Source organism: Ruditapes philippinarum, unplaced genomic scaffold (assembly GCF_026571515.1).
Source record: "Ruditapes philippinarum isolate M1 unplaced genomic scaffold, ASM2657151v2 ctg834_1_1_1_1, whole genome shotgun sequence".
NCBI classification, from domain to species: domain Eukaryota; kingdom Metazoa; phylum Mollusca; class Bivalvia; order Venerida; family Veneridae; genus Ruditapes; species Ruditapes philippinarum.
In genome coordinates, this window is record NW_026857999.1 from 43,103 (window position 1) to 56,152 (window position 13,050).

At 32.2% G+C, this 13,050-nt stretch overlaps 1 protein-coding gene across 1 annotated transcript; it reads left to right on the plus strand.

Annotated features, from left to right (window-relative positions):
- The first annotated feature begins 1,480 nt into the window (after positions 1–1,480).
- Positions 1,481–12,900, plus strand: LOC132751735 (uncharacterized). Its single transcript, XM_060741950.1, has 5 exons — positions 1,481–1,693; positions 2,100–2,531; positions 9,478–9,888; positions 10,628–10,672; positions 12,761–12,900. Exons 1-5 carry the CDS (start codon positions 1,639–1,641, stop codon positions 12,898–12,900), a joined length of 1,083 nt encoding a protein of 360 aa, XP_060597933.1. The 5' UTR covers positions 1,481–1,638.
- Positions 12,901–13,050: the final 150 nt, after the last annotated feature.

Consider the following 13,050-nt stretch of genomic DNA (forward strand, 5'->3'; position numbering starts at 1 on the left):
GTAACGAAGGATAAAGGGTTTTTGTTCAACATAGTGCCGCTAGGTATTGTGAATCTAGACTGAGCGGCGACTGTACTTAATGCCTTTTTCTTTCATTGACACCCGCGTGGGGCTGATGAAATAGCTCCTGGTGGTTGTGAAATACCGCGACTAAAAATAGATCATGCGCAGTCTACAAGAACGTTACGCTATGACAGTCATTTCCTTACTAAATGTAGGTAAGTAAACGAGTTATATTTGTATCAATATTATTTTGAACCTATTAAAAAACTATTTTTTATAAATTAAAATGTTAAGTACGTATCTATTTACAAACATTTCTTTTATCTGTCATGATAGTAATTATCTCTCCGTCTAGGGCCGAGGACCTGACCCTCAATGTCCGCGATTCAAGCCCTAAATCGTGTATACGAGTCAGCTCCGTATACTTTCGGGAGATTAAAAATAAATTTATAAAAATAGACGGATGATCACATTCTTAAAATAGAACGATAATGTCATTCTTAAAATAGAACGATGATGTCATTCTAAAAATAGAATCCAATATGGCGTCGCGCATGCGCAGTCGTGCCCCAAAACCGACCCCTATACTACTGAGAGATTATAAGAACTATTGTTTTATTGATTAGCTTTTATATATGGTATTAAAAAGTCTCTCTGTAGCTCTAAAAATCTGTTTGTATGATACTACCGTGGCTAGGAGGTGCTTAGTTATTATAAAAAACAACCTGTCATAGTCTAATTTAATCTGCGTTAACGTGTTCATTATTCTTTTGGACTAATGCATTAATTATCGTTTGTTTCGGGTTTTTTTGTTTGATTGGATTTTGTGTCACGGCTATATGATCTAAATTGTGTTGAAGCACTAAAACATTATAAATAAATTGTCAATTAACAATCAAATCTGGAAAAGGGATGATCCTTCGGAGCAATGCAATCAACAAAATTATATAAAAAATGCAGACTCTGTATAATTAAGTTTGTTCATGAGAGATAATGTAGAATTTCAACAATTCTTACGTCCCTAGAATGATCTTGGGTGGCATTAACTCTTCACGTTATCAATGATCCCGGAGGACCGGGAAAATATAACTACGTCAAAGTATGGGAGCTGCCACACAGTACATGACATCTGCTGTTGTGAAGTTGTGAAGTAAATAAATTCAAACAGGTGATTCTTCGTTATTATTGCTAAAAACAATCTAATATAAAAGTTAATTTGCATCCATTACAATTACTGTATACAAACTTTCTTATGTCTGAATAACAATGAAAAATGTATTCCGAATAAACAAATCTGTACAGTTGAAATAATAAAGCGTTATGTTAAATAGACTGTGCGCAATTTAAGATTAACAATTTCCTTTTCATTTAAAACTTCTGAACTTATATTTAAACTTCCTTTGGAGTACTTCCTTGTTATTAAACAAAAATCTGGATCAACCGTGGTAAACACAAGTCCTACCTGTACGTCGATGTGTGTAAAATGTTATATTTATCCCGTATATGTAAATAGATATATTGCTATTATTTCATACTAATATTTTTCAATAACGATACTTCCTTTTCCAATCTAAAATTACATTTTATGTTAAAGTGAGATTTATAAAGGGAACGTGGATTATTTAAATCTTAAAGATGTCGATTTATTTTAAAAGTGTTGTCTTTGTTATCGTTTTCACTAATTTTAAAGGTAAGAAGTCTGATGTTATATTGAATTCACTTTAAATTCTATAATAGTTATATTCATTGTTTATCTCCATTGTTTAACTGTGCAACTTTTAACGGATATATTGCGTGCGTGTATATGTTTGTGTATATCTTTATATTTAATACTATTATATTTTTAAGAATACTAGAACCTGTATGTTTAGACAATATCTTTCATGTATATCTCTTTATTTTATACTATATTTTTCTAAACTCTCTTGAAATATTGATTCATTTTCATTGAGTGTTTAAAAAAGTACATTTAATGAGTGCAAGCAATTTTTTCTTTACAAACAATTATCTTGTTAGAACAAGAAATAGAGTCAAATTACAATTCCACTTTTTCATACTTTAAAATACTGTATTCATTTCAATTGTTACGTTTACAGTAACTGGTGTGGATTTTACTATTAGCAGGGAGAGAGTTTTACTAGGCAGCACAGGAACATTAACTATGACATGCGATGTCTCTGAAACAGATGTTGATACTGTCTACCTCATACAGATAAGACGAATTAAATCAACAACAAGTTCTGGATCAGATCCTAATGATTGGCAAACATTAGCATTAATGCAGCTAAAAGACAATGAAAGTCCTACATTAGCACCAGAAATAACAGCAATAGCTGATACTAAAGATTATGTTGCTGGAGGATTATGGGATTCTGACACACCTGCTAACACGTTTCTTACATTGTCTTTGAACATGGAGAAGCTAGTCTGTGATGAAGCTAGGACTTATAAATGTTTTTTCTCATATAAAAGCACCACATCTGGAACTATTGCTAGTGTTGAAAGGAATGCCACTTTCTCAGCATATGGTAAGTTTTATGTGATTTTAAAAATACCTGGAAAATCTCTTCACATTTAAAAACACACTGGAAACAATTTAACAGGTTTGATTAAACTTGAATAGGTGGTTAGATAAAAAAAAATATTTCAATATAATAATGAATTGAATAGGTAAGGAAGTGACTGAAATTATAAGTTTATAGTTTTCGCTGTTTTATGGTGTGATACCCATTTAATGTTTAAAAAAGAAAGGCAATGTATTAAAGAACAAAGCGTATGGCGGTTATTCGTTGCCAAACATCCAGCCTTGTTGATCTGAGTTGAACAGTTTGTTTATAGGCACACTACCACTGTTTTTTCTAAGTATGTAAATTCCAATGTTACATTCTTGGATTGAGTTTGTTAACATTGTAAACATGTACCGTATAAGAGTTTTTTTTTCTGCGGGCACCAAATTCTGCGGTTTTTCCAAATTTATGAAAATTAATATAAATTTTGAATAAATTAGACAACAATTAAAGTATACGACGAGTATTACGCAATATAAGGGTTAAAAGATTTTGAATGATTTAGTGGTAAACAAACCATTCAGCGTCCTGGCAAACACTGCATTCAGGTATGATATTTAAAGAATTTTAATAAATACATCCCTACAAACACATAATGAGCCAACAGCAATTTTATAAAACTCGATGACCTGCCAACCGTTATAATCCGTAAGTCGTTAATACTTTAGACGAAACTGGTAATAACGTAAGACACATATCGCAAACGTTTGAAACATGGAGAAATATTCTGCGGTTTTTATTTCTGCGGTGCTGAAATTGACCGCAGAATACGCAAAGATAAAGTCACCGCAGAAAAAACGCTTATACGGAATTCCATTAAAATACATCTTGTTAAACGACGAAACATTAACTGGTTTTCTGTGAGTAGCAATACCAATAAATAATAAAGAAAAAAATGCTCTTTCTGCAGTCTAAAACACAGGGAAGAAAGCAAACAAGAACAGCACCAGCGTAGTGTCCGCTAACCATGCATTTCAATACGGTGTTCCGTGGGCCAGCGAGTTTTCTCTGAAAACGTTTAGCGCAAAACATGACAGTACGGTGGTATGGTGACAATAAGACAGTACGATGGCGAAGCACGACAACACGATGTGGACTGTCCGTTGTGCTGTCGTATTGTCACCGTCGTACTGTCACTTTCGTACAGTCCTACTGTCAAAATCGTTCTGTCGTACCGTCACAATCGTACTGTCGTACTATAAACATCGTTCTGCCGTTCTGTCACTATCGTACGGTCCAACTTTCACCATTGTACTATCGTACCGTCACAATCGTACTGTCGTACCGTCTCAATCGTACTGTCATATTGTCACTATTATACAGTCGTATTACCATCGTACTGTCGTACTGTCACCTTCCTGTTAGACATTGGCAAAATTAAATAAAAACATGGAAGAAAACGTTGACCATATCATAAAGTCTCATTCTTAAATGGCTTACCTACACGTACATTTTTGTATTGATGATAAGAGTTTGAAATAGAAGCTGATAAAAATAATCCAGGTCTTTCAAGGAAATACTATATTTTAAAAATAAGTCAATTACAAAATTTCTAGATTAGGCATATCTGTTGAAATACAAATTATGGAGACATATGTGTACATTTAAGAAATAACATTGGCCCGAGAGGTGTATATCGGCTGCTATTTAACACCGGTTTGGAGTTTTGATGCGTAGGAATTGACCACGAAGGCCGTTGCAGTCAGTCCCTCCTTGCACCAAAATACATTCAGGAAAAAGGATTAAAAGGTTTATAGACAAGTACGTTCAAGCCCCAGACAAACTTTTTCTTAACTTACAGTCATATCCTCAGTACACTATTATCTTTCCCCAATTGTTTTTCCAGCCTAAATTTAAGTACCGTCCAGTGACCCTTGTGTATTTGTCGGCGGTCAAGCTTATTCATGAACCAAGTGTACTTAGATAACTGTGCTTTATTTATAATAAGCACACTTTTCTCTAAAGAGGTTTGTTTTATCTGAGATATCGCACTGTGGGTTATTACCAATAAGCAAGTTACTGGTGTATAACAGCTGAGGATCATCAAAGACCAATCGTCGCACAATGCGAAAATTAGAACTAAAAACACACTTTCTGCCTTTTATGCGTGTTTTTTTATTGTACGAACTATGCAAATCATGAATGGAAAAAGATCTAGAAAATCATACTTTTTTTCGTTTTTCTTTAAATATCAGAATAATTTCAAGTCCAATACTAACAACTATTTCTACGATACAAAATAAGATAAGAATTCTATACCTGTGTACCCTAATTAATGTCAGTTTCATTTAGCCAGGTGAACTGTTTCAATGTCTACATCCAGACTGACCTTCATTGTTTATTAACTATTTCAGTACAGTACTAGTATGTTGTTTATGTTTTACTATATAGTGTATGTAAGAAGACGGTATGTCAGTCAATCAACAACATCTTGACGACTTAATCTGTGTTTACAAATATTTACTTTCATTACCTTCATTATAGCATGTCACTCACGATTATCATGTTTTTGTCATGCTTAACTGATTCAATTCATAAAGTTAACGACTTATCACTCATGGTAAACTACAGGTATTATGTAAGTTAACTGTTAAAATGTTTATTTTATTGTACACACAGGCGCTTCTGTCATTTGTATCTTTATGATATAACAGGGGATACAACTAAAAATTGCCCAATTCACGAACGCAGTGTACGACAGCTGTTTTACTTTTGATTGTTGGAAATTCATGAAAGCATCGATAATTTCAAAACAACAATTGCCTCACTTTGATACATGGACAATACAAATATTCAATTAAAAAATTTAAAATATTATTAAAATAACCTTCCGTGTTTCATTTTTACACACGTTCGTAAAATTTTGGTTTGTAAAATTATACGTGTACAACGATATCTTATGCAAACGTATGGTCATATAAAAAGTGTTTAACCATGTAATTGGTTAAATATCAATCATCCACCATCATCAATGTTTATCTATTTCACGCGTTTTGTTAGTAAAGCGTGAAATATTTGTCTATTCGTAACGTGTATAGTTTACAATGTAAATTATTGGTCAGTACTTGTGCACGAGTTTTACGTGCTTGATAGTGTAGTATTTAAAGGTTTATGTTTATGAAATATTCATTCTACCAGACGATTCAGTACAAGCAACATTTATTTCGTTTTTACTGCCGGAAAGCAGCCATGCTGGATCAGCAAAATGAACTTCTTTCGAGCATGGAAAGAATGATATCTTCCAAATTGGCAGAATTGGAAACCTCTCACAAATAATGCTCTCAAGCTCAAATCTCGAGGATTCATCAGAGTTTGGCGTCGAACGGAAGTAACACTTTTTCCTTAAAAATGGGAATGAAGAGCAACACAAAGTCAACGTGCATGTCCTTGACACGTTGAAGAAAGCTTATGGTTACCTTCAGGACGCTGTAAACCGGTTCCATGTGAGGAAATTACTTCAGCGCAGAGAAAAGTTGCCAAAGGTATTGACATTCTTAATCATAGAGAAAAGTTGATAAAGACAGCAGATTCGTCCGATAGTTGGTTGCGAGTTGTACAAGAATATGAGGCACATCACTAAGCTGACGATTGCGACGACCAAATAAAATTGTCATAGCTCAAATGAAAGCAGATCGTGAGCTGAAGAAGGAAATACGATCCAGGAGTTTTCGTTTTTCGCCTTTTCAACGAAATCCTTTTATCAAAGGATTCGTCTGCTCTGTCAACGTCTCAGTCTCCAGGAATACAGTCATGGAACATGTCTTACCAAGAGAAAAGACCGGACACCTGTTTCCGTTGCGATAGACCAGGGCACTAGGGCGCTGAATGCAGAGTCATTGATGACGTCACACGAATAATTCAAAGAGAAGTAGAAATTTAAATTTCGTATTTGAGAAGTCTGAGCTTTTTAAAGAAAATTTAGTAAACGACAAATGTACAATTTTGTCACCAGTTGGTAAATTAAAATGTTCTTTGAAACATTGGGAAAATGCTGGTGCAAGTCAATACATTCTTGACATTGTAAAATTTGGTTATAAACCAAAAATGTTTATGTGTATGAAATATTCATTCTACCAGACGATTCAGTACAAACAACTTTTCTAGTAAAGATAACAGGGTGGAAATATATGTATATGCACATAATGTTTTTTAATTGTCGTAAAACATTAGCTGAAAATGTAAAAGTAAAAATCAGACTTTATACATATCTGTACATCAATCGTTATTGTATAATCATTAAGAAACATCTTTGTCGTTTTTGATATTTTAGAAACTTATCTTATTTGAAGACAAAATAACTGAGTATAATTTTCTTTTATATGTGTATTGACTATAAGCACTTATATGATGATATAAGGTTGTTTAATTTAACTGTTTTATATTATTCATAAGTAAAGATGTTTACACTAATAATAAGATAAATCTGTTTATGGTTTTCAATGGCAAGATTTGTCATAATGAATATTGAACTTGCAATGTTTATTACTTTATATCCACAAGGAATGAGGTTCGACATCCAAGCGATCTGACATTTGACAAACCGGCACAGGTTTTTCAGAGAAATTTCATTTATTTTAAATGTTTTTGACCTGTGCGAGTCGGTTCGCAAACTTAATATTTTTGTCTTTCCTTTCCGGCGTAATAATTTTCAAAACAGTTATACACAGACTAGTCTATGTGTTTTTCTCACTTGAAAAGGCGACATATAGGGGTTAATTTTGTCGGCGGTGTCGGCGTCTGCGTTGGCGTCCCCTTAAGCTTGTCCGGAGCATAACTCAGTCAATATAAGTCGGATTAACTTCAAAGTTGGTATACATGCTTCTTTTAATAACCCAAAGTGCAGTGCCTAAGGACCGGTACCCTACATTTCTTATTTCTTGAGTTATTGCCTTTTGTTAATTTTCATACTTTATTTTTGTCCCGGTCATTTCTCCTCAAGTATTAAAGCTATGGACATGAAACTTCATATGATGATAGATCTCATTAAGAAAAAGTGCAGTGTATAAGAACCGATACTTTGCATTTCTTATTTTTGAGCTATTACCCTTTATAAATTTTCATACTTTATTTTTGTCCAGGCCATTTCTCATAAATTATAAAAGATATGGACTTGAAACTTTATAGATTGATCTTATTGATAAGAAGTGCAGTGCACAGAAACTGCTGCTCTGCACTTATTATTTTTTGAGTTATTGTCCTTTGTTAATTTTCATATTTCATTTTTGTCCTGCTTATTTCTCCTAAACTATATTGTTCACAAGGTGACACATCCGACTTGCGGAGTTCTAGTTGTTTTAAGAAAAGAAAAGTATACATTTACTTGAGATCTCGTGGATATTTGGTTATATTATTGTTTTGCAATATCAAAGCTGCTTAGCTTCATATTGTTGTATTTGTTCCTCTCTGCAAAATAAATCGCACTTCTGGTGTTGCATTTATGTTTTTGTTATTTCTTTAAACAAATGAAAGTGAAGAAAAGACGTAATCATTAACTTCTAGAACGAATTATTCTAATCCATTCACGGCTTCCCTTTTAAATGTAGCCGTATTTACCAAGCGTAAATCCAACTTTTATTAGTGACTGTCAGTTTCATTGGCTAATGAATAATAATAATAATCCGGATAATAACGGCATATATCCGTGACGAACAACGGGTTTTTTATATTCTATTTCACAATTTATCTAGGACCTGTGCCTCAATGGGAGATTGGAAAATAAGTCAATAAAATAACCGCCGCACATGTGCCAATATTTACATCGCTTATATGCAGTATTGGGGCTAAACCGACGCATATACTACTTATAATGGTAGTATCATTAACGTCTTTCTTTTATACTTTTGGAGACAATTTGTTAACACAGTTTTGTACAATCTCTTTACAATACATATATGTATGGGAATGTGATATAATGTATTTAATTAGAATTATTTATAAGTTGTCCATCAAGATATATTTTATACCAGTGTACGCTACTATACCATAAGTGGGTATAATACGTCATAATCTCGGTCTCGTCTTACTTGCGAGAGTAAAAGAGTGTAAAAAGGCGGCACCCATAAACTTTTACTTAAGTAAAAATAGTGTGTGAAAAATACAATATTTTCTGTAAAATGGTTGATTTCAACAGAACACTGTCACGGTACCTCTTTTTTAAAAGACAGGTATTGATTATATAAGATAAACATCAATATATCCGTTCCTATTCATTATTATTTAAGTTTTACAGTGACATACAGTGACATACAGATTTTAAAGTGTATGAGGCTATATTTCTGCTTAAACATTATTGTTCGAATTGTAAAGATGAATACTTCCAAAATGAAATAGAATTGGTAGTCAATTGCCAGATAGTGAATGTCTTATGTACAAAATCATTGCTAAACGCAACAATCGTACTTAAAAAACAATATTTTTCCCCCGCAACATCTTATTTTCGGTTTGTGTCATATTCATATAACTGTTTTATATTATTCATACGTAAAGATGTTTACACTAATAATAAGATAAATCTATCTTAATTTTATGTTATTACTATTTTCAGAATCAACCATTATGGTTTTTATGAATTACTGTTGAAATATTTATGAAACTGTTTCCAAAATGTTGAATAATAAAGACAACTCAAGTAGAAATTATTTTTTTATTTTTAAATAAATATCGTACAAGTTTCAACTATACACTCTTCTTTGGTATGAACATTATTATATTTTATATATTTATATCTTTTACACATTATAAGATAAATAACATTATTTAAAGAAGAGCACCTTAAATTGGAATCTGGAAGAGAAAGTAGCACTAGAAAAGTGTCTGTTTTATTTTAATATGTTAGTACAATGACTACATAAAAATATAGCTTTATACATTTCATTACATGTAAATGATTTTTGCTGTAACATTCCAGTAAAACCTCAAGTGACATCATTAGTTGTAAGGAAGAATGGTTTTATAGTAGAAGGAATGTCACCATCTAACATGGCCACTGCTGAGGTAGGAGATGAGTTGGAACTTACATGTACTGCTAATATAGGAAGCTTACCAACTACAGATATTCGATGGCATAGAACATCGGAAACATCTTCAAGCAATGACTTTATTGGTTATCAACCACCTCAAGGTACATATGATGAGGGCACCGCAGCAAGTGACAATCAGTGTGGATATACACGAGTAGCTAAAATCAGATACAACGTAACAGCGGCTGATGCCAATAGAGATAACAATCTGGCATTCGAGTGTTATGTTACAGTTAGTGGAGATCCATATGGGAACTCGTATACCTCCGAAAACAATCCGAGATTTTATACTGATGTCAGTAAGTGATCGTTTTAAGTTTCATTTCTCTCTGTGAATGTAAAATATGTAAATAAAGTTAAACCAGGTTTTATCAGAAAACATTTGTAAGCCTGTTTTAACGAAACTAAAATCTAACGAAAATATTTTCATAAATTTTTTATAACAGTAAAATAATTTTGTTTTAATAATCTTATGGTCATTTTTTAAAAAAAAAAGCTGTAACTTAGTAACTGCGCACAGTAAGGTTTGTACAATCTTAAATTAGAACAGTCTTCATGTAAACCCACTTATCATTTAAACACTGCCTATGGTGGCATATTTCTGCCAACAGTTAACCATATAATTATTACGTTAACTATCTGAATAACTGGTTAGATTTCGTGTTATCACTATAATTTCAGACATTTATCAGACTAACAAGATATTTTTCTGTTAGAAAGATAAGTAACACAACAGAACAGAACATATACTTTATTTCTGACTTGGGCTCAACACAAATCATCATAACATACATAATATTATACATGCGTATTTATTACAATGTATTACAATGTTTAAGTCGGCGTAGACAAATAAACAAATTAGTTAACTTACTGTGTTTTTATATAGTTAAAATATCAAATTTGACAATGCAAAGTGTTTCGTGTTCAAATATAAACTAATTAACATGACAGGCAAAATTCTTAACACGCAATGAAACCAAAATTTTAAAAGATTTTCGGAAAAAATTAGTCATATCATAAGATTTCTACTTCCAGCTAAACCAGGTGATGGAATGACAACCAATACTATGATTACAACAGGTAAAAATTATAAAAAAAACTTCTTTGAATTGCTTCTGTACGGGTGAATGTTACAATGTGTTAAGTCAACTTTAAGAAAGTAAATATCTCTATCTTGCGATGTTTGGGATTCTGTATGTTGTAATTAAGGTTGTAACCACACTTGAGTGGAATTTATATATAGAGGATATTTGTTTAGTTCAGTGTAAGATCGGAATATATTTCACCGAGTGAGCACCAAAAGGTATATTTCACGAGTGGCGCAGCCACGAGTGAAATATGAACTTTTGGTGTTCACAAGGTGAAATATATTTCGATCTTACACTAAACTAAACAAATTTTCTTTTTATTACATGCAAAGAAACGTTTTAAAAAAACATTAAACCTAATACTGAATGAAAAGCGCGCCAAATAATAATACAACGTGACGTCATTTACAACGTCACGTCATTAAGTTGGTACCCAGTACTGTGTACGCTGGTAATTCACCGAAACAACGTAAGGGGCTTAAATTCAAAACAGTGAAATTATCAAAGTGGTAATTTCACTGTTTCAGACAGTGAAATTACCAGTTTTATATCACTGATATATTTCTATAAACCACCGAAAAGCATGTAATAAATGTATATAATTATGCTTGTAAAACAATTTTCAAACAGCGGAGAATATGTTAAATATCTACTGCAAATATTTGTCCACGTTATATGTAATCATTAAACTGTATGCATTCATTTCTTATTTAAAAAATGACTTAGAATTTATTAAAAATAAATGTCTAATTACCTCCCTTTACTACAATGACATGTAAATTCGGTAATATTTTTACAAGTAATGTTTTTTTGAACTTACAATATTGAAAAATCCTGATTTGAGCATCATATTTATGATATAAAACCATAAAAAATGAGTTAAAGGATCTCTTAAGTTCGTGTCTTAAATTCTTGAGATCATTTTATTTAATTCGTCACTTTGATTTAATTTTTAAACCGACTCCTCAAAAATTCTTGCGTCTCAACACCATTAAATGGAAGTTAGGAAATTATTAGTCAGTGAATATAATACGTCAAGGGTGATATTTTTATAGACGGGGGGGGGGGGGGGGTCAATGGAAGTTGATGTAAATGTCATTTACAGTTCAATTTCTATAACATACTACGCAATCTATATTCCAAGAATATTCCATAGCCAAATGTTCTTGAATAAGCATTAAGAAATTTGGAAAAATAAGCGATACCGCCAAATGTTCTTGAACATGAAAAATACAAATCGAACTGTTTTTAATAATGGTTAAATTATCATTTAAACTATATATGCTTCATATCTTTGTAAACATTTGATATCAACGATTTCGTTTAATATGTGTTCTTTCTTCATCTTGGATTAATTACTAACTCTTCATCTTGGATTAATTACTAACAAACTAACCTTTTTGTCAAGAAAAACCCAAATCGCATGTTGAGCTAGACATTCAACTATCAATGTCTCGTGATGAACAAGACAATCAACATTTAGCCCAACATTCGTTTCAAACTATATTGTTAACTCGCAAATATCGAATGTGGGACCTAATGTTGTTTGTCTAGAGCTCTTAACATTGAAATTTTTAACTGCTGGCTAATTGTATATGTTCTAGTTCAACATTCAATTGAAATTATATTGAAAGCTAAAGAATATCGGGTGTTGAGCTTGATGTCAATTGTCTATGTCATCATTGGTAATTTGTTATGTCAAGCTGATTGTTGATTGTCTCGTTCAAGATTTGTTTTGAAATTATATTGTAAACTTACGTATATCGAATGCTGAGCTGAATGTTGTTTTGTTCAATATCGGAAATTTTGAATGTGTAACATATTGTTGATTGTCTAGTCTAGCTATAGCTCAACATTCGATTTGAAATTACATTTTTGTATATTGAAAAGTAACGAATATCGAATGTTGAGTTAAATGTTGAGTGTTTGTGCTCGACATTGAATGGTTGTTATTGTTGATTGTCCTGCAAAGTTACTGCTTATTGTATGTGGTTTACGTACACTTAAGACTGCATTTTAAAAATGTTTTTGTTAACTGCAAGCCATTGTCAAACCAATATCTTTATTATTGTCATTGCAGATAAAAACGAGGAATGCTTGACAGCGGGAGTTATTGCTGCAATTGTGATTGCCTCTTTTACGGTCGGTGTTTTAGTCGGGGTGGCGTTAACATGGCTGAATCTAAGTAGGAATCAAATAATGAAAGGTATTTTAAATTAATTGAATGACATTTTTTGTGATTGTCTTTACTTTGCTTTTTAGAAAAATGTTTAAGCAATGGTGCTGTGTGGGCTGCATGTACAAATTAATTGATGGATACAAATGACATTGAATAAAATTGTAGGAATAGCGAATAATCTCAAATATGTT

Excerpts from the sequence above, each read along its gene's own strand:
- LOC132751735 (XM_060741950.1), top strand. The coding sequence starts at position 1,639 with ATGTCGATTTATTTTAAAAGTGTTGTCTTTGTTATCGTTTTCACTAAT. Across the intron at positions 9,889-10,627 it reads GAGATTTTATACTGATGTCA|CTAAACCAGGTGATGGAATG; the intron begins GTAAGTGATCGT and ends TTCTACTTCCAG. Across the intron at positions 10,673-12,760 it reads CAATACTATGATTACAACAG|ATAAAAACGAGGAATGCTTG; the intron begins GTAAAAATTATA and ends TTGTCATTGCAG.